Source organism: Oryx dammah, unplaced genomic scaffold, assembly GCF_014754425.2.
Source record: "Oryx dammah isolate SB20612 unplaced genomic scaffold, SCBI_Odam_1.1 HiC_scaffold_23, whole genome shotgun sequence".
Taxonomy (NCBI): Eukaryota; Metazoa; Chordata; class Mammalia; order Artiodactyla; family Bovidae; genus Oryx; species Oryx dammah.
In genome coordinates, this window is record NW_024070207.1 from 86366293 (window position 1) to 86388669 (window position 22377).

Consider the following 22377-nt stretch of genomic DNA (forward strand, 5'->3'; position numbering starts at 1 on the left):
TAAAAACCTGGAAATAGAACTGCCATATGACCCAGAAATCCCACTGGTGAGCACACGCACCAAGGAAACCAGAATTGAAAGAGACACATATACCCCAACGTTCATCACAGCACTGTTTATAATAGCCAGGACATGGAAGCAACCTAGATGTCCATTGGCAGATGAATGGAAAAGAAGGCTGTGGTACATATGCACAATGGAATATTACTCAGCCATTAAAAATAATGCATTTAAATCAGTTCTATTGAGGTAGATGAAACTGAAGCCTATTATACCGAGTGAAGTAAGTCAGAAAGAAAAACACCAATACAGTATACTAACACATATATATGGAATTTAGAAAGATGGTAATGATGACTCTATATGCAAGACAGCAAAAGAGATACATATGTAAAAACAGACTTTTGGACTCTGTGGGAGAAGGCAAGGGTGGGATGACTTGAGGGAATAGCACTGAAACATGTATATTATCACATGAGAAATAGAGTGCCAGTCCAAGTTTGATGCATGAGACAGGGTACTAAGGGCTGGTGCACTAGAATAACCCTGAGGGATGGGATGGGGAGGGAGGTGGGAAGGGGGTTCAGGATGGAGAACAGATGTGCACCCATGGCAGATTCATGTCAATGCATTGCAAAAGTCACTGCAATATTATAAAGTAATGAGCCTCAAATTAAAATAAATAAATTAATTTAAAATTAAAAAATGATTATAAAAATAAAAGTATATATTAAAGCAGGTACATATAGTTACAGGTCAATATATATGAACCACATGGTAACCTCACAGCAAAAATTTACAATAGATACACAAAAATCTAGAAAGGAACACAAGGATACCACTAAAAAGTATCAAACTATGAGAAGAAGACAGGAATAGAGAAGAACTATAGAAATAACCAGAAATCAAGTAACAATATGGCAATAAGAACATACCTACATATAATTATCTTAAATGTCAATGGATTAATACTCTAAATCAAAAGATACTATATAAACAAAACATTAAATTCTCCAGAAAAAAACACTAGAACTAATAAACATATTCAGTAATGTTACAGGATACAAATTTAATATAAAAATAATCTGTGGAATTTCTATACACTAAAAATGACCTTTCAAAAAGTGAAATTAGGAAAACAATCTCATTCACCATCTAGTCTAAAAGAATAAAATAGGGATAAAGCTACCTAGATCTACCAAATAAAGCTACCGAGTATGACCTAGATCAAATCCCTTATGAATATGCAGTGGAAGTGAGAAATAGATTTAAGGGGACCAGATCTTATAGACAGAATGCTTCATGAACTATGGATAGAGGTTTGTGACATTGTACAGGAGACAGGAATCAAGACCATCCCCAAGAAAAAGAAATGCAAGAAAGCAAAATGGCTGCCTGAGGAAGCCTTACAAATAGCTGTGAAAAGAGAAGCAAAAAGCAAAGGAGAAAAGGAAAAATATACTCATTTGAATGCAGAGTTCCAAAGAATAGCAAGAAGAAATAAGAAAGCCTTCCTCAGTGATCAATGCAAAGAAATAGAGGAAAACAATAGAATAGGAAACACTAGAGATCTCTTCAAGAAAACTATAGATACCAAGGAAACATTTTATGCAAAGGTGGGCTCAAAAATGGACAGAAATGATAGGGACCTAATAGAAGTAGAAGATATTAAGAAGAAGTGGCAAGAATACAAAGAAGAACTGTACAAGAAAGATCATCATGACCCAGATAATCATGATGATGTGATCACTCACACTCACCTAGAGCCAGACATCCTGGAATGTGAAGTCAAGTGGGCCTTAGGAAGCATCACTACGAACAAAGCTAGTGGAGGTGATGGAATTCCAGTGGAGCTATTTCAAATCCTGAAAGATGATGCTGTGAAAGTGCTGCACTCAATATGCCAGCAAATTTGGAAAACTCAGCAGTGGCTACAGGACTGGAAAAGGTCAGTTTTCACTCTAATCACAAAGAAAGGCAAAGCCAAAAACTACCACACAATTCCACTCATCTCACACACTAGCAAAGTAATGCTCAAAATTCTCCAAGCCAGGCCTCAACAGTATGTGAATAGTGAGCTTACAGATGTTCAAGCTGGATTTTGAAAAGGCAGAGGAAACAGAGATCAAATTGCCAACATCCACTGGATCGTAGAAAAACCAAAAGTTCCAGGTAAACATGGGAACTAGATGGGGAAACAATGGAAACAGTGGCAGATTTTATTTTGGGGGGCTCCAAAATCACTGCAGATGGTGACTGCAGCCATGGAATTAAAAGACGCTTGCTCCTTGGAAGGAAAGTTATGACCAACCTAGACAACATAGTAAAAAGCAGAGACATTACTTTGTCAATAAAGGACCGGCTAGTCAAGGCTATGGTTTTTCCAATGGTCATGTATGGATATGAGAGTTGGATTATGAAGAAAACTGAGCACCGAAGAATTGATGCTTTTGAACTGTGGTGTTGGAGAAGACTCTTGAGAGTCCCTTGGACTGCAAAGAGATCCAACCAGTCCATCCTAAAGGAGATCAGTCCTGGGTGTTCATTGGAAGGATTGATGTTGAAGTTGAAACTCCAATACTTTGGCCACCTGATGTGAAGAGTTTACTCATTTGAAAAGACCCTGATGCTGGGAAAGATTGAGGGCAGGAGGAGAAGGGGACAACAGTGGATGAGATGGCTGGATAGCATCACCGACTCAATGCACATGGGTTTGGGTGGACTCTCGTACTTGGTGATGGACAGGGAGGCCTGGTGTGCTGCGGTTCATGGAGTCACAAAGAGTTGGACATGACTGAACGACTGAACTGAAAGCTACCTAAGAAGGTAAATGCCATGTGCTCAGAAAACTATAAGATGATGAAAGAAGTTGAGGAAAACACAAATAGATTGAAAGATACACCCTGTTTTTGAATTCAGTTCAATTCAGTTCAGATCAGTAACTCAGTCCTGTCTGTCTCTTCTCAACACCAAGGGCTACAGCACACCAGGCCTCCCTGTCCATCACCAACTTCCAGAGTTTACTCAAACTCAAGTCCGTTGGGTCAGTGATGCCATCCAACTTCTGTCATCCCCTTCTCCTCCTGCCCTCAATCTTTTCTAGTATCAGAGTCTTTTCCAATGAGTCAGCTCTTTGCATCAGGTCGCCAAAGTATTCAAGCTTCAGCTTCAACATCAGTCTTTCCAGGTAACACCCAAGATTGATCTCCTTTAGGATGGATTGATTGTATCTCCTTGCAGTCCAAGGGACTCTCAGGAGTATTCTCCAACACAACACTTCAAAAGCATCAATTCTTCGGCACTTAGCTTTCTTCAGAGTCCAACTCTCAAATCCATACATGACCACTGGGAAAACCATTGTCTTGACTAGACAGACTTTTGTTGGCAAGGCATTGTATCTGCTTTTTAATATGCTGCCTAGGTTGGTCACAACTTTCCTTCCAAGGAGTAAGCATCTTTTAATTTCATGGCTGCAATCACCATGTACAGTGATTTTGGAGCCCAGAAAAATAAAGTCAGCCACTCTGTCTACTGTTTCCCCATCAGTTTCCCGTGAAGTGATGGGACTGGATACCAAATCTTAGTTTTCTGAATGTTGAGCTTTAAGCCAACTTTTTCACTCTCTTCTTTCACTTTCATCAAGAGGCTCTAGTTCTTCTTCACTTTCTGCCATAAGGGTGGTGTCATCTGCATATCTGAGATTATTGATATTTCTTCTGGCAATCTTGGTTCCAGCTTTTGCTTCCTCCAGCCCAGCGTTTCTCATGATGTACTCTGCATATAAGTTAAATAAGCAGGGTGACAATATGCAGCCTTGACGTACTCCTTTTCCCATTTGGAACCAGTCTGTTGTTCCAAGTCCAGTTCTAACGGATGCTTCCTGACCTGCATATAAGTTTCTCACGAGGCAGGTCAGGTGGTCTGGTATTCCCATCTCTTTCAGATTTTTCCACAGTTTCTTGTGATCCATATAGTCAAAGGCTTTGGCATAGTCAATAAAGCAGAAATAGATGCTTTTCTGGAACTCTTTTTGCTTTTTTGATGATCCAGAAGATGTTGGCAATTTGATCTCTGGTTCCTCTGCCTTTTCTAAAACCAGCTTGAACATCTGGAAGTTCACAGTTCATGTATTGCTGAAGCCTGGCTTGGAGAATTTTGAGCATTACTTCACTAGCGTGTGAGATGAGTGCAATTGTGCAGTAGTTTGAGCATTCTTTGCCATTGCTTTTCTTTGGGATTGAAATGAAAAATGACCTTTTCCAGTCCTGTGGCCAGTGCTGAGTTTTCAAAATTTGCTGACATATTGAGTGTAGCACTTTCACAGCATGATCTTTTAAATTTGAAATAGCTCAACTGGAATTCCATCACGTCCACTAGCTTTGTTCGTAGTGATGCTTCCTAAGGCCCACTTGACTTCACATTCCAGGATGTCTGGCTCTAGGTGAGTGTGAGTGATCACATCATCATGATTATCTGGGTCGTGAAGATCTTTCTTGTACAGTTCTTCTTTGTATTCTTGTCACCTCTTCTTACTTAATATCTTCTACTTCTGTTAGGTCCCTACCATTTCTGTCCTTTTTTGAGCCCATCTTTGCATAAAATGTTCCCTTGGTACCTCTAGTTTTCTTGAAGAGATCTCTAGTCTTTCCCATTCTATTTGTTTTCTTCTGTTTCTTTGCATTGATCACTGAGGAAGTCTTTCTTATCTCTCCTTGCTATTCTTTGGAACTCTGCATTCAAATGAGTATATCTTTCCTTTTCTCCTTTGCTTTTTGCTTCTCTTTTCACAACTATTTGTTAGGCCTCCTCAGGCAGCCCTTTTGCTTTTTTGCATTTGTTTTTCTTGGGAATGGTCTTGATTCTTGTCTCCTGTACAATGTCACGAACTTCTGTCCATAGTTCATCAGGCACTCTATCAGATCTAGTCCCTTATATCTATTTCTCACTAAGAATTAATATTATTAAAGTGACTATAGTACCCAATGTAATCTACAGTTTCAATGCAGTTCCTATCAATACACCAAAATAATTTCATAGAAAAAAATAAAACAAATAATTTTAAAAATTTTATGAAAAAAATACCTCAAATAGCCAAAGAACTTGAGCATGAACAAAGCTGAGTAGTCATGTTGTCTGGCTTCAGAATATGCTACAAAACTACAGTAATCAAAAGAGTATGTTACTGGTTCCAAAACAGACATGTAGCTTAATGAAACATAATAAAGACCCCAGAAATAAATCCCCATACACTTATGGTCAATTAATCTGCAATAAAAGAGGCAGGAATATGCAATGGAGAAAAGACAGTCTCTTCAATAAGTGATGCTGGGAAAACTGGACAGTTATATGGAAGAAAATGAAATTAAAGCATCCTCTAACACCGTAAACAATCAGAGCATCTTATACTAGCAGGTTTTTCATTTGATTATCCCATTGTCTTTGAGGGCAGGACCTTGTTTTATATGTCCCTATTTTTTCCCAGAGCACATAGCACAGTACTGGATGCTTCCACATCTCTGGGGATGGGGGCAAGTGTTTTGAGCCATACATGGAATATTTAGCAGGAATTGCTTAGCAGACTATCTGAAGGTACATTTTAATATATAGTACTGTATAATCTTCATAAAAACTGTGTTTTACAGATGAGAAATCTAGAGTTCAGCAAGGTTAAATGACTTGGGAACACTTGTTATAGATAATATGTACAAAGTGAGAACTTACGTTTTCTGACTTCAGATGAATAAAATGAAACTAATATTTATAACTTATTCTGTGCCAAGTAATTTGCATATTCTGATTTAGCCTGCAGATGAGCAGAGATTGAGTTCAGATATTGAATAACTGCCCAAGGCCACACAAGTTATAAATGACAGTTTGTATTAAAATCTTACTCCAATGCTCCTGCAATATAGTATGTGGCCATTAGTGTTATTAAGAACACTTGACACAATTTCTAATAGCAGGGAATACATTTACAGAATCCTTTCTTCAAATGTTATATTTTTTATTTTTATTAAAGTACAGTTGATTTACAATACTGTAATAGTTTCAGATGTACAACATAGCCATTCAATAGATAGCATCAGTGACTCAATGGACATAAATTTGAGCCAGTTCCAGGAGACACTGAAGGACAGGGAAGCTTGCTGTGCTGCATTCCATGGGGTTGCAAAGAGTTGGACATGACTTAGTGACCGAACATCAGCAAAGTTTTTTTTTTTTATATATAAAATATGGACTGTATTTTTTTGTGATGTAAAATATATCCTTGTATGTTATTTATTTTATACATAGTACTAGGTACCTCTCAATATCCTAACCCTATTTGGCCTTTCCTCCATCTTTCTTCCCAGTAGTAATCACTAGTGTGTTCTTTATATACTTGAGTCTGTTTCCATTTTGTTATATTCCATCTTTTTAGATTCCACATATAAGTGATAGCATACAATATTTGCCTTTCTCTGAGTTTTTCACTAATCATTATACACTGTAGATTCACCCATACTGTTGCAAATAGTCAATTTTCATTCTTTTTTATGGCTGAGTAATATTTCATTGCATATATACCACAGCTCCTCTATCCAGTCATCAGCTTATGGGCACTAAGTTTGCTTCCATATCTTGGCTATTGTTAATAATGCTACTGTGAACATTGGGCTGTGTGTGTGTGTGTGTATATATATATATATATATATTTTTTTTTTTTTTTCCCCAAATCAGTGTTTTTGTTCCCTTCAGATATATACACAGGAGTGGAATAGTTGGATCATATAATAGTTCTATTTTTACTCTCTTGAAAAATATCCTTGCTCTTTTTATAATGGCCATACCACTTTACATTCCCACCAACAGTACAGTAGGGCTCTCTTTTCTCCACATCTTCACCAACACACTTGTTATTTTTTGTGGTCTATTTGACAATAGCCATTCTGACATGTGTGAGGTGATGTCTCACCATAGTTTTGATTTGCATTTCCCTGATTATTAGCAGTGTTGAGCATCCTTTCATGTGCCTATTGGCCACTGTATGTCTTCTTTGGAAACATATCTATTCAAGTTTTATGCTCATTTTTAAAGTGAATTGTTTGGCTTTTTAAAAATATTGAATTGTATGCACTGTTTATGCATTTTGGACATTAATCCTAACAGTCAGATCACTAGCAAATATTTTCTTCTATTCAGTAGGCTTTCTTTTCATTTTGTCAAAGGTTTCCTTTGTTATGCAATAGCTTTTAAGTCTAATTTCATGCCATTTGTTTACTTTTACTTTAATTTTCTTTGCTTTAGAAGACAGGTTTAAAAGCATATTGCTATGATTTATGTCAGAAAGTGTTCTGCCTATGTTTTCCTTTAGAAATTTTATGGCTTATGGTCTTACATTTAGGTATTTAATTCATTTTTGCTTAATGTTTGTATGTGGTATCAGGGAAGCCATAGCTCAATTGGTAAAGAATCCGTCTGCAATGCAGGAGACCCCAGTTTGATTCCTGAGTCAGGAAGATCCCCTGGAGAAGGGATAGCCTACCCGCTTCAGTATTCTTGGACTTCCCCTCTGGTTCAGCTGGTAAAGAATCCGCCTGTAATGTGGGGGACCTGAGTTCAACCCTGAGTTGAGAAGATCCCCTGTAGAAGGGAAAGGCTACCCATTCCTGTATTCTGGCCTGGAGAATTTCATGGACTGCATAGTCCATGGGGTCACCAAGAGTCAGACACGACTGAATGACTTTCACTCACTGGCTCAGGAGATAAAGAATCTGCCTGCAATGCAAGGGACATAGGAGATGCAGGTTCATTTCCTGGGTCAAGAAGATCCCTGGGTTGAGAATACTCTCCAATATTGAGAACACTTCGGTATCTTTGCCTGAAAAATCAAGATATTGGCAAGGCTGTGTCATTTCTGCCGGCTACAGAGAAGAACACTTCCCTTAACTTCTTCAGTTTCTGAAGGCTGCTCACATTCCTTGGCTCACGGTCTCTTTCTTACATCTCTCCAACTTCTTGTTTATGTGATCAAATCACCTACTATTCATTCTGAGCCTGTTGCCTCCCTCCCTCTTAAAAGGACCCTTGAGGTTACATTGAGTCCACCATAAAATACGGGATAATTTTCCCCATCTCAAGGTCATTAGCTTAATCACATTTTCAAAGTTCCTTTTTATCATGTAAGAAAATATATTCTCAGATTCTAAGGATTAAGATGTGGACATCATTAGGGGAGTATTATTCAGTCTACCATGTTACTTCAGCTCAGAAACAATCATTGGGATGAGAAAAGTCATAATGGTACTTGTGGTTGTAATACAACTTGAAGGGTATAAAGACAAGGAGGTGATCACTCCTAGACTGGAAAATGACATAAACCCATGTAGTGGGGATAGGAATCATCACAATTTACATGGAGTTTGTTAAAGAGATTAATAGAAATGCAGTATGCATGAGAGATGCAATCAAGTAGGAAGAGAGAAAGATCAAATCACAAAGTCAAGCAAAGGGGTCCAAATTTGAGGTAAACTTGGAAATTTTGAATTACTGAAAGCTCCCAAGTAAGCCTCCAAATGACATTATAAAAGCACTATTTTCAGGATGATTTGTTTAGCCAAGTAGAGGTGGGAGAGGGGACCTCAAGAGGAACAAATGCTGGTTGGTTACATCTCCTCTGAAGTTGATGTCTAAGGTGCTTTCAGAACACCTGAAAACAAGATGGCAACTATTTCAAAGGCAATATAAAAGGCCAGTCAGGAACATTTTAGCATTTGTCCATCAAGAGGAGCACAAATCACAGACAACTAAGGGCCTCCCATATTGTAAAGGAAGCCAATTTCTATGAGGTCAAGGCAGTTTTAAAGAAAGAGAAAGAAAATATACCAGTCTTACCTCATTGCCACATTACTTCCATCTATGACAATTGGTCTCAAATTGTCACTGTTGTCTATTTCATCTTCAAGAGACAGCTCAGGGCTTGTGATCTCTCTGGAGCTGGGCCCTCGAGGCCCTAACAGATTCAGGTTGACTTGCCCTTCTAAATCACCTTTGTTCCCAAGTCTGACAAGCTCTGCCAATACATCATTAATAAGCGATTCTGGACCCAGCTTGTTCAGCACTGATTGAATCTGTTCCTCTGCATAACCCAACTTTAAAGCAAAATCCATCTTGGTTTGGTATTCTTTTTCCAAGTCAAGCTTCCCATCATGTAGAATGCTGCTCTGGGAGAAGCTTGGATGATCTAGGCAGGGTGATCTACATAGCTGGCGGTGTGGCTTAGAAAGGATTTCCTTTTTATTCAATTGAACATCTCCCAGTTGGCAGCTATTGTCATTGGTGCTGTTTTTAAGGCTCATTTGTTCAGGATCACTCTCACAGCCCAGCCACTCTTCAGAATCAGGATTGCCTTGCTCTGTATTCTCTTGCTTAGACTGCTGCTTCTCTTCCTTGGAGGCACTCTTCTTCATTTTTAGTGTTTCCACTGCAGCCGTGGCTGTCATTCCGTTCAGTGGTCAGTCTAAGGTCTAATCAGCTTTTTTCTTTTTAGCCTGCTTGGAAGTCATGTACATTGGCATTCCTTTGCATAAAATGTGGTGGCAGTGGTGGCACAAGAGTTTGCCTGTTTGGTTTGTTATGTTTAGATGTTACCAGTTCCTACAAATAAACACACATATCATAATCATGTTTAGTAAACTTATGGAAAATTATTTTAAATATGGTGTTTCTTCCTAAGAAACTACAGGCTGTCTCATATATTTTTCTGCTTAAAATGATTGGACTCAAAATAATATCAAATATCTTTTCAGATCACAGCAGTATGAGACTATAAAATCAACTACAAGAAAAAGAACTAAAAGAAAAAAACAAACACGTGGAGTCTAAACAGCATGCTACTAAACAATCAATGGGTCATTGAAGAAATCAAAGAGAAAATTGAAAAAAATAGCTTGGGATAAAAATGTTAACACAATGACACAGAAATCTATAGGGCTGCAGGAAAGTAGTTCTAAGAGGGAAGTTTATCATGATTCAATCCTAACTCAGGAAACAAGAAAAATCTCAAACAAACCAACCTAAGTTAAAGGAACTAGAAAAAGAAAAAACCCACAGTTAGTAGAAGGAAATAAATTATAAAAATTACAGCAGAAATAAGTGAACTATAGACTAAAAAGCAATAGAAAAGATTAATGAAAGTTAAGAACTGGTTCTTTGAAAAGATATACAAAATTGAAAAACCGTTAGCCAGAACTAATCAAACAGAGGGTTTCCCAGTGGCTCAGATGGTAAAGAATCTGCCTACAATGTGGAAGACCCAGGTTCAATCCCTGGGTCAGGAAAGTCCCCTGGAAAAGGGACTTGCTACCCACTCCAGTATTCTCACCTAAAGAATCACATGGACAGAGGAGCCTGGTGGGCTAGAGTACATGGGGTCTCAAAGAGTTGGACACGACTGAGCAAGTAACAGACACATCAAAAAGAGAGAGGGCCTAGATAAATGAAATCATAAATGAAAAGAAAAAAAATTTACAACTGAGAGCACAGAAATACAAAGAATAACAAGAAAATTACTATAAACAAATATATGCTCCAAAAATGGACAACCTAAAAGAAATGGATAAATTCTTAGAAATATAGTCTCCCAAGACTAATCAGGAAGAAATAGATAAAAATAAAAACAAACCAATTTCCAGGAATGAAATTAAATCTATAATTTAAAACTTCTCAACAAACAAAAGTCTAACACTGGTATAGCTTCACAGATAAATTCTACCAAACACTTTAAAAAGAGCTACTGCCTCTCCTCAGACTATTTCAAAAATTGAAGAGGAGAAAATGCTTTCAATGATGGTTTCAAGCCAGTATTACCCTGATTTAAAAAATATATATAGACAAGGATAATCTAAATAAGAAAATTGCAGGCAAACATCACTGATAAACATAAATGCAAAAACACTCAACAAAGTATTACCAAACTAAATTCAACAGTAAGTTAGAAGGTTCACACACCATGATTCAGTAGTATTTATCAAAGGGATGCAAAGATCTTTCAATATCCACAAATCATTGTGATTCACCACATTAACAAATTGAATAAAATCATATGGTCACTTCAATTGATGCAGAAAAAGCTTTTGACAAAATTTAGCGTCTGTTTTGGAGAAGGCAATGGCACCCCACTCCAGTACTCTTGCCTGGAAAATCCCATGGATGGCAAAGCCTGATAGGCTGCCGTCCATGGAGTCGCTAAGAGTCGGACACAGGTGAGCGACTTCACTTTCACTTTTCACTTTCATGCATTGGAGAAGGAAATGGCAACCCACTCCAGTGTTCTTGCCTAGAGAATCCCAGGGACGGAGGAGCCTGGTGGGCTGCCGTCTATGGGTTCACACAGAGTCGGACATGACTGAAGTGACTTAGCAGCAGCAGCAGCGTCTGTTTACAATAAAACCTCTCCAGAAAGTGGGAATAGAAGTACCATATCTAAACATAATAAAGGCCTTCTATGCCCCTACAACCAACAATATAGTCAATTGTGAAATTCAGAAAACACTTCCTCTAAGATCAGGAACAAGATAAATTTGTCCACTCTCACTGCCTTTATTCAACAGAGTATTGAAAGTTCTAATCACAATTATACAAGAAAAAGAAATGAAAGTAATCCAAATTAGAAAGAAGTCAAAGTTCTTGCAGATGACATGATACTATATACAGAAACCCTAAAGACTCCACCAAGAAAAACTATTATATCTGATAAATGAATTCACTAAAGTTACAGGATACAAAATTAATACACAGAAATCTGTAGTTTTTCTATACAATAAAAGCCATCTATCAGAAAGAAAAATTAACAATCCCACTTATAATTGCATCAAACAGAATCAAATACCGAGGAATAAATTTAACTGGGGTGGTGAAAAGCCTGTACTCTGAACAGGATAAGACATTGACAAAATAAATTGAAGAATACACAAACAAATAGAAGATATACCTTGCTCATGGATTAGAAGAATTAATATTGTTAAGACATCCATATTACACAAAGTGATCTACAGATTCAATGCAATCTCAATCAAAGCATCAATAGCACTTTTCACAGGACTAGAACAAATAATTGTAAAGTTTATATAGAACCATGAAAGGCTCTGGATAGTCAAAGCAATTTTGAGAAAAAAAAAAAAAGCTGGAGGTATCACACTCCTTTACTTAAATTTTTACTACAAAGCTATAGTAATTAAGCCAGCATGTAACTTGGTGAGAGTTACAATGGGAGAGAGCCCCCAAATAAGCCAATGCCTATAGGATCAATTAATTTGTGACAAAGGAGACAAGAATATACAATGGGGAAAAGAGAGCTTCTTCAATAAATGGTGTTGGGGAGGACAGAGTGGGGAATTGAGAAGGCAGCACTGACATATATACAATATCAAGTGCAAAATAGTTAGCAAGTGGGAAGCAGTTGTATAGCACAGGGAACTCAGCTCAGTGCTCTGTGATGACCTAGAGGGCTGGGATTGGGGCGAGGCAGAGGGAGGCTCAAGAGGGAGGAGATATAGATATACTTATAGCTAATTCACATTGCTGTGTAGCAGAAACCAACACAACATGGTAAAGCAACTATACTCCAATTAAAAATAAATTAAAAATGGTGTTGGGAAAAATTGAATACCTGTATGTAAAAGAATCAAACTGGACTAAATTCTTATACTACATACAAAAATAAATTCAAAATTGATTAAATATTAAAGACCTGAAACAATAGAACACTTAAAAGAAAACATAGGCAGTATGTTCTTGCCATCAGTCTTAGCAACACTTTTTTGGTGTGTCCTTACAATCCTGCAACAAAAGGAAAAAAAAAATGAGACTACATCAGACTAAAAAGTGCTTACATAGTGAAGGAAATTATCAATGAAAGTAAAGCAACCTACTAAATAGGATAAGATACTGGAAAATAATATGTTTGATAAAGGCTTAATATCAAAAATATATAAATAACTCATACAACTCAATAACAACCCCCCCAAACTTTCTGATTAAATATCAGAGGACCTGAGTCGACATTTCTCCAAAGAAGACATACAGATGGCCAATCTCTGACACATGAAAAAATGCTTAACTTCATTAATCATCAGTGAAATGCATCAGAACAGTATCACTTCCCACCTGTCAGAATGGCTGTCATTGAACAGACAACACATAACAAGTGTTGATGAGGATGTGGAGAAAAGGGAACCCTCCTGCACTATTGGTGTGGATGTAAATTGTCACAGGCAATATGGAAAATAGCATGCAGGTTCTTCAAAAAAATAAAAATAAGACTACCAGTATTCCCACGTATGGATATAAAGTAAGCAAAAACACCAACTCAGAAAGATATATGCACCCTTATGTTCATTGCAGCATTATTTACAGTAGCCAAGATATGAAATAATTTTAAGTGTCCATCAATAGATGAATGGATGAAAATATCTGGGAGATATATATGTACATACACACAAACAATGGAATATTATTCAGCTATAAAAAAGAAAGAAATCTTCCCTTTTGAAACAACATGAATGGACTTAGTAGGCATTATGTTTTGTTTGTTTTTGCCTTGTAGTGCAGCTTGTGGGATCTTAGTTCCCCAACCAGGAATCAAACCTGGGCCCTTGGCAGTGAAAATGCAGAATTCTAACCATTGTACCTCCAGGGAATTCCCTAGAGGATATTAAGTGAAATAAGTCAGACAGAGAAAGACAAATACTGTAAATTTCACATACATGTGGAAACTAAAAAACAAAACAAATGAATAAACATAACAAAACAGAAACAGAATGATAGATCAGAAAACAAACTGATGGTTGCTGCTTGGAGTGAGGTTGTGGGAGTGAGGGGTTGGGTGAAATAGGTGAAGCAGATTAAGATTTATTATTTGTTATTATTTATTATTTATTGGATTTATTATTCCAACAATAAAATAAATGTCTAATGTACAGCATAAGGAATATAACTAATAATACTGCAATAATTTTGTGTGGTGTCAAATGGTTACTAGACTTTTTAGGGTGATCATTGTGTAATGTATTTAGATATTAGATCACTATGTTGTAAACCTGGAACTAATAATATTGCACATTACCTATATTTCAATAAAAAATGTTTGCACTCACCTTCTGTAAAAAAATATAGTCTCTAGAAATCCAAAGTGCTATCCATTGTGCTACAGAGACTCCTAAGAATCTCTATTTCTCTACTAATTCTAGACACAAAATTTTCAGTGATGGTCACAGTGCTTTAATTCTTCCCCTCTCGAAAAAAATCATAGCCAAATTTAACTGCTTATCACAAAAACTTGAAGCAAAACATGGCATTTCAACAGGGTAAGAAACATATACATCCTCAAAGAACTCTTTATTCCTTTATCTTAGGTAGTGTTAGTTGCTCAGTCATATCTGACTCTTTGCGACCCCACGGACTGTAGCTTGCCAGGCTCCACTGTCCATGGGATTCTCCAAGCAAGAATACTGGAGTGGACTGCCATTCCCTTCTCTGGAGGATCTTCCTGACCCAGGGATTGAGCTTGGGTCTCCTGCATTGCCTCTTTGCTGTTTGAGCTACAGGGAAGTCTGTGTCAGGTAAAATTTCCAAATATCATACCATATTCTTCTCGTTGGGCTTCCCTGGTGGCTCAGACAGTAAAAAATCTGCCTGCAATGCAAGAGATCTGGGCTCCATCCCCGGATCGGGAAGATCCCCTGGAGAAGGGAATGGAAACCCACTCCAGTATTCTAGCCTGGAGAATTCTGTGACAGAAGAGCCTGGCGGGCTACAGTCCATGAGGTCACAAAGAATTGGACATGACTGACTAAAACACACACACACACACATTCTTACTAAAGCTGAGCTTCACTCCTGAAGAGGACAACTTCTCTAGCATCACATTTTTTTTTTTTTGCAAAATATCAGGGTCCCTATCTACTGGAGACAATGGAAAAATCACTAAAATTGTTTTCAAGCAATTGCAGCTGGTTATAAGGGTCGCAAATAGAGATGTGTGCTTCAGTTAAGGAAAAAGTTGTGTGCATACTCATGAATTGTATCTGTACCCTCTTTTATCTATTGTAATTGTATTTATTATACTGTAAAAAAGATAAAATCAACTCAATTTGCATGAGAAACTAGAATATTTTAAAATAACATTAATTATAGATTAGGGTCAAGGGGCAATTTTATTTCTAAACTTCTTTCAGCTACATCATCTGTCCCTTCAGGTTTGAGTTGTAATCAGGTCAAGGTGTTGCACTTGCCTCGAGCCTCAGTTTCTTCATATATGAACTGAGGATATGGATAGTTACTTCACAGAACAAGGATTGCATCAAATGAGTAAGGAAAGTGTTTAGAAAAGTGAACAGAACATAGTAGGTTCTCAGTATATGTAAAGAGCACAACAGACACCACCAGGAGTTTGGTTTTAAAAAAGCAAAGAAGACATTGACAGTAAGGCAAGACTATATAGACCTGTGAGCACTGAAAAGCTCTTCAGATAGTAGCTGTGCTCACTAATTTAAACCAGACTATCTGTTACTGGTGTAATAGGATTTTCCAGTAACATCTCAATACTGCTCATATAAACAAGAAGAAAAAGTCACCAGCAGTTTTATCTAAGAATAATATGGATAACTGCATATCTTAGTCGGAGAAGGCAATGGCACCCCACTCTAGTACTCTTGCCTGGAAAGTCCCATGGATGGAGGACCCTGGTAGGCTGCCGTCCATGAGGTCGCTAAGAGTCGGACACGACTGAGTGACTTCCCTTTCACTTTTGTCTTTCATCCATTGGAGAAGGAAATGGCAACCCACTCCAGTGTTCTTGCCTGAAGAATCCCAGGGACGGGGGAGCCTGGTGGCCTGCCGTCTGTGGGGTGGCACAGAGTTGGACATGACTGAAGCGACTTAGCAGCAGCAGCAGCATATATTAGTAGAGTCACATTTGGAAAAAACATATGCACAAAGAACTGGCATCTCAGAACTGACATTTAGGCAGCATATAGTGACTTCACTAAAGATTATATTACCACTCATTTCTTTTAATTTTTTGCTTAGTTTAAATGCATAGACATCCACTTCACTGTTGCATCACCATTCATCTACTGTTATGAATTTTAAAGCTTACTTGCTTTATAAGTTCCATGTTTACTACTGACTTACTCTCTTGAAAATAATTTCTAGTGCACATGGGGAATTGAAAAAATTTCCCCTGAATTTATTCAAAGATCCAAAGAAATTTAAAAGCAACAGTTTATATGACTAAATGTATATTTTTCCTGGCCAATGAAAGGTACCTGTAAAAGATAAATTTGACTGCTGTTAGCTAGCAGATCAAATGTCTAGTTATTATTGTGAGTTTCCTACTCAATAATCTAAGGTAGAAGAGAAATAAATGACTTGGTAGACATAAACTTTGATTACCTTTTAAAACCTGAAGCAACTTTTAAAGAGAAACGCTGGTATCTGTCCTAAAACCCATGTAGGTATGTAAACGTCATGTGATTTCTGTTTATTTTTTCTTACAATGCAAACGTCTTAAGGCAAAGATAGCAGGAAAGTGTTTTCATTTAAAAGAGTAGTCACTGGTTGACAGGCACTGTGATAAGCCCCAGGTCTAGAAGGAGAGATCAGAACTGATCCTGCCTTCAAAGAACTGTTAAACTAATTTAAAAAATAGTTGTAAGTGGCTCTAGGAAATGCTGAAACACAATTCTATAGAGGGAGATCATCTCAAATATAGTCCAGGTTGGGACACTTTTGAAAATGAAGAAGCATCACTGATAATTATCTCAGGACAATAGGCATGAACTGAAGATGTCCTGGGAAAACAGAGATGTATTTTGGTCCTTCAAGTTACTTGAAAATTTTCATTGATATACAGAAGAAGGAATGTTCAATTTTATCAGTAGGGTGGGAGATAGGGGTGGTGGTTAAAGGGATAATGAATAATTCAAGAAAGATACAATACTTGGAGTAATTTTCAGACTAATTAATTAATTAGCATCTATTTAATGCTGACTATGGGCCAGGAGGCATGTTAGCTGCTGGGGTGTAAAAACGGACAAGAATTCGGATCTTATGGTGCTTATAGTAGTGCTGGTGGGGGTGGAGATAGACAATAATCAAATAATTACATGGTTCATAGTTACAAACTGAAACACGTGATTAACTGTTAAAAAGTATAGGGGACATCCCAGTGCACCAGCCCCAAACATCCTGTATCCTGTGTCGAACCTACAATGTATGGCAAAACCAATACAGTATTGTAAAGTAAAATAAATAAATAAATAAATAAATAAAGTGTTGGAAAAAAATAAAATAAAATATTAGAATCAGAAAAAAAAAGTATAAGGGAACATGAGTTTTAAAGGAAAGTGTGACAATTTACTGAATAAAGAAAAACTTTTAAAGTTATAAATGTATGAAGATTAATGTGATAATATGCCTTAATTAATGGTTCATTCTTAACATTACTGGTGAAGATGGCTAAAGGAATATAGTTACTTTTGTTGAAAAAGAGGTGAGCGGGGAGGAAGAGGATGTTCCAGCTGTTGTTTACAACAGGTTTTTAAATGAGTTTTTGTCTTTCATTATTATTTATGGAAAAATATCACAAATACTGACATTGGAAAAAATCACATTAATCAGAAGAAATTATAGGACTGGATGTAATGTGTTTTAAAAAGTTATGATTGCAAAGTTGCATTTGAATCTAAAAAAAGAGAGAAACAAATGCAGGCAAAAGCTTTCAAGACTGACAAGGGATTTCTGCCAAGGGAAAAAATCTCAAGCTTACCATTCAGTTGGCTCACTACATTTCTTCATGCACTCCTCCCTCAGCCTTTTATTATGAAATACAATTCATTCATTTTGCATTTGCAGCAGAGTAAATTTCTAATATCAATCAGGTTCTGATACAAACCCCACTTCATCTTTTACAAAATCTGCCAAATAACACCCTGTATGGAGACAGAAATATCTAGCCATGTCTACTGAGCCAAAATCATTGGAAATGTTCAAAGTCTAATAGTCATGTAGAACAGAGTCATCAAGCACTACCCGTTAAGAAGAGAAGAGTAAATGATCGATTATCTATATGTGCCTAAGCACCTTTATTATTCATGGAGCTGTTAAATCTCAAGTTGTGATCTGAGAAGACATGGGTTGAGAAGGACTTAGGGATACCTAATGAGAGTGTTAATTGCCTTTGTAGGGAGCTCCAGACGTACCAAAGCAGCAAGAAGAAATAAAACTGCAAGGGACAAACTTTTTTTTCCTTTTATTTTAAAATTCTTTGTTATCATGATGATGACTGGTTCCACCTGAACTTAACTTTATCTCAAACCTTGGGCTAACCAATGCTTTTTTTCTCATGGAAATGTCTTCCTTAAGCTATGTTAATGGACTATATATTTGCTTGGAAATCTGCCTTCCTTCAAGATTCATGTGAATTGTTTTATGGCCTGAGACGACTCATCTTATGCCAATGCTATTTCAAAATGCATGTTGTGGGTGAGGGACCTGGTGCAACTCTTTGTTTTGAGGCATTTCCTTTCTCTTATTAGCAGCTTGCTAATAGGTATATAACTCCCTGGTAAAAACTAGCAAGGGGGCACTCTTTCTGTCTCCTTCTGATGTCTATGTCATAAGCTTTCTCTGTTTCTTTTATACTTTAATAAAACTTTATTACATAAAAAGCTTTGAGTGATCAAGCTTCATCACTAGCCCCAGATCGAATTACTCTCTCCTGGAGACCAAGAATCCCAGCATTGTTTATGGCTCGTGTCAGCAACCTTTCATCTTGGGGTCTCATACAGGCTTCTTCAGGACAAGGTAAAGATGCTCAGAGCTCTAGTTCTTTTTTCTCCTAGTAAACAAGTTTTTTTTTTTTTTTTTTTTTTTTGCTTTGCTAACTCTACAGTGTGCCTATGTATGTGATTGATTGAAAGAGATGCACAAACAAGTGTGAAGCAAGAGTTGTGTCCTAATCTGTGGTTCTGCATTGACGTCATATGGCTTATGGCAAAAACCCTGTTGGGGGATGATACCAACATGGTAATGTCAAGAGGCACCCAACATCTCCTCTGGGGGAGTGGCCAGAGATGGATGAAGGGTGTGGACTAAATTCTCCTTTCTCATTCACACTTTCTGTTCTCTTTGACCATTTTACAGCTGCCTGGGAATTAGAACTACTAACCTAATCTGTCAGTCAGATCATAGGCTTTCAAGGGACTTGCAATCCATGCTGTTACTATGTAGTTTTACTTAGACTCCAAGTATGGAAGCGTCTAGCCTTGTTATGAGCCAAAAATTATAAGAACATGATCAGAAGTGAGGAGGAGCTTTAGCTCCAGGAACATCTTTAAGGCTAGAGGTCTTTCTCTTGGCTGCCTGCCTCAGGGGCCAACGATGTAAAAGTGAGTCTTTATCATGGCTGTGCCTCTGATTTGTGTGGATAGAAGCACTGCTGGTGACCATGAGGTTTTTGAGGACACAGATTATGAATTCCAAAATCTAGTCAGATTGTAAGTGCAAAGGGCTTCTTCTTTTGGTAGCACTAGCTCTTACTGTACCAGAGGAAACTCTCTAGTGGGTTTTGTCTCAACTCCTTAGATATTGTTTCTGTGAAATCTGAGGCAATGAATTGGATGGATTTGCCTTAATAGTTTGAGGACAAAAATCACATTTTCCTAACTGGCTAGCCCTTCACCCTTTTGCTACACTCAGAAGGGACATCTTGGTTGTTGTTCATCCCTTTATGACTCACCACTTCTACTGTGGTCAGGACTGTACTCAGGAATGTGCACAAGCACACAGAAAATGGATGCTTCCTCTAATAGTGAAAGTTTGTTGCTGAACCACAAAAGACTACAGGATTCTTGGCCTCTGGAGCAGAAGAATTAAATCTGGGGCCCATGATAAGGCTTGATGGCTCAGAGCTTTTGTGTAATAAAGTTTTAGGCTCAGAGGTTAAAGCATCTGCCTCCAAGGCAAGAGACCCGGGTTTGATCCCTGGGTCGGGAAGATCCCCTGGAGAAGGAAATGGCAACCCACTCCAGTGTTCTTGCCTGGAGAATCCCAGGGATGGTGGAGCCTGGTGGGCTGCCATCCATGGGGTCGCACAGAGTTGGACATGACTGAAGTGACTTAGCAGAAACTTGGCAGAAAGTATAAAAGAGATAGAGAAAGCTTATGACATAAACATCAGAAGGGGGCAAAAAGAGTACCCTCTTGCTAGTCTTTAGACAGATGTTATATAGCTACTAGCAGTCTGCTAATTAAAGAAAGGAAATATCTTAAAACTCAGAGAATGGCACCAGGCCCCTCACCCACAACATACATTTTGAGATAACATTGGCACAAGGTGAGTCATCCTGGGCCATAAAATGATTGACATGAATCTTGGAGAAGGCAGTGGCACCCCACTCCAGTCCTCTTGCCTGGAAAATCCCATGGGCTGAGGAGCCTGGTAGGTTGCAGTCCATGGGGTCGCTAAGAGTCAGACACGACTGAGCGACTTCACTTTCACGCATTGGAGAAGGCAATGACAACCCACTCCAGTGTTCTTGCCTGGAGAATCCCAGGGATGGCGGAGCCTGGTGGGCTGCCGTCTTTGTGGTCGCACAGAGTCGGACACGACTGAAGTGACTTAGCATATAGTTTCATTAACATAGATTAGGAGAAGAATGCATGAGTATAACATACCGGTTTGTCAAGTCAGATCGGAGCCTTTAGGTGGAACTGACTCAAGAAGGAGTCTAGGGTAAATGCATAATACATTAACGTAACTTATGACAAACATTTCCATAAGAAAAATGCATTGGTTAGCTCAAGGTTTGAGAAAAGTTAGGTTCAGGTGGAGCCAGGTGTCATTATGGCAACACAGAATTTTAAGAGAAACCTCTTTTTAAATTTGTGTAGAGAAAGGGAAAAAATATAACACTAGTTTGTTTACTCCTGCTGCTTAAGAGAGATAAAAAAATGTCTGACACTTGCAGCCTATTTCCTCTGTTTGGAGACCCCTGGCCTTCCTGCCTGTTACCCTCTCAGTAGTCCTAGCTTGGGAAGCATTCAGAAAGGCTACTCTGTTGCACTCTGGGTGGCATCAGAGGAAGAGCAGAAATCAGACAAAGGTCTTAATGGTGAGGAACTGGACATCAGTCTGGGATGCCATCAGGTCTACCCATGCTTCATCTCCACCCTGCCTTGGTGGTAGAACCAGGAGGGATGAGTAAGGCACCTGTGTCAGTAAGAGACAGACTAAGTCCAACCAGGGAAGGAAAGCTTTGGTGGAAAGTCTGTCTCCATCCCCATCTAGAGTAGGGAGGGACGCCTCTGGCAGAAAAAAGCCACAGCTGTAGATGCTGGTTTTTTCTCCCTTAAAAATGGGAGCTAGCAGTTCCAGAACCACCCACTTTAAAGTGTATTTTTTAAAAAGATATGGGACAAGTTTGATCCCCAGAGTTTAAAAAAGACATGCCTGATCTTCTGTGATACTGAATGGCCACAGTGTTCTTTGGAAGATGGAGAATGCTGGCTGGTTGAAGAGTCTCTTAATTATAGTATTGTTTCACAGTTATACCGGTTCTATAGAAAACAGGAAAAATGGGTAGAAGTACCATATGTGTTGCTCTTTGTCTCTCTGCAAGACATACCAGACTTACGTCCTAAGGTACAGATTTAGGTGTGAAACCTTCAGCTTCCTCTTGTCCTTTTACTTTGCCCCGGTATCCAGGGCTCCCAACTGAACAGGCTGAGAGTCACTACACCCTTCCAGGAGGGATTGCCTCAGTCTCAGTAGAAATTCAAACAGTCCCAATTGTGGTCGAGACTATATATATAGAAGTCTTTATGGGACAAACTTTACTTTATGACTTTACTTGGTGAGATGTAATGTATGTTTTGGGACAGATGCTAACTCCTGACTCAAAAACTTGAGTTTTGGGGAAAAGCTGTTGCCTGTGGAGATGAATGGCTTGGTAATGAATCAGCAGAAAAGGGAGAGGGTGAGATAGTTGTCTTCCCTACTGGGAATCAGACAGTCCCCGCAACAGAGTCAGACAGGGGCTATAACAACGCTAAAGGAAGACGGGGACCAGAATCACTGTCAGATGTGTTCTTGAAGGACTCAAGCAAGTGTACACTGAGACTTTAAACTATGCCAAGTTGGCAAACAGAACAAGAGAGAAGGATACTCCTGGTAAATTATGGGAGGCTCTCTACAAATTACTGATGTTGATCCCTAAAAGGCAGAGGGAGGAACAATCTTAAAAGGTAGATTTCTCATTTATTCAGCTCCATATATCTGCTGTAAGCTAGCAAAACAGGTGTACAGACCAAATCAGTCTTAGATAACCTGTGCAA

General features: G+C 38.3%; 1 protein-coding gene across 1 annotated transcript in view; it reads right to left on the bottom strand.

Annotated features, from left to right (window-relative positions):
• Positions 1-10037, bottom strand: part of ZC3H12B (zinc finger CCCH-type containing 12B) — a 49057-nt gene extending 39020 nt beyond the window's left edge. The window contains exon 1 of the mRNA XM_040266110.1: positions 8875-10037. Within this exon, the coding sequence (XP_040122044.1) occupies positions 8875-9482 (608 nt within the window). The 5' untranslated portion in view covers positions 9483-10037. The remainder of the gene's footprint in view (positions 1-8874) is intronic.
• Between the last annotated feature and the right edge of the window lie 12340 nt (positions 10038-22377).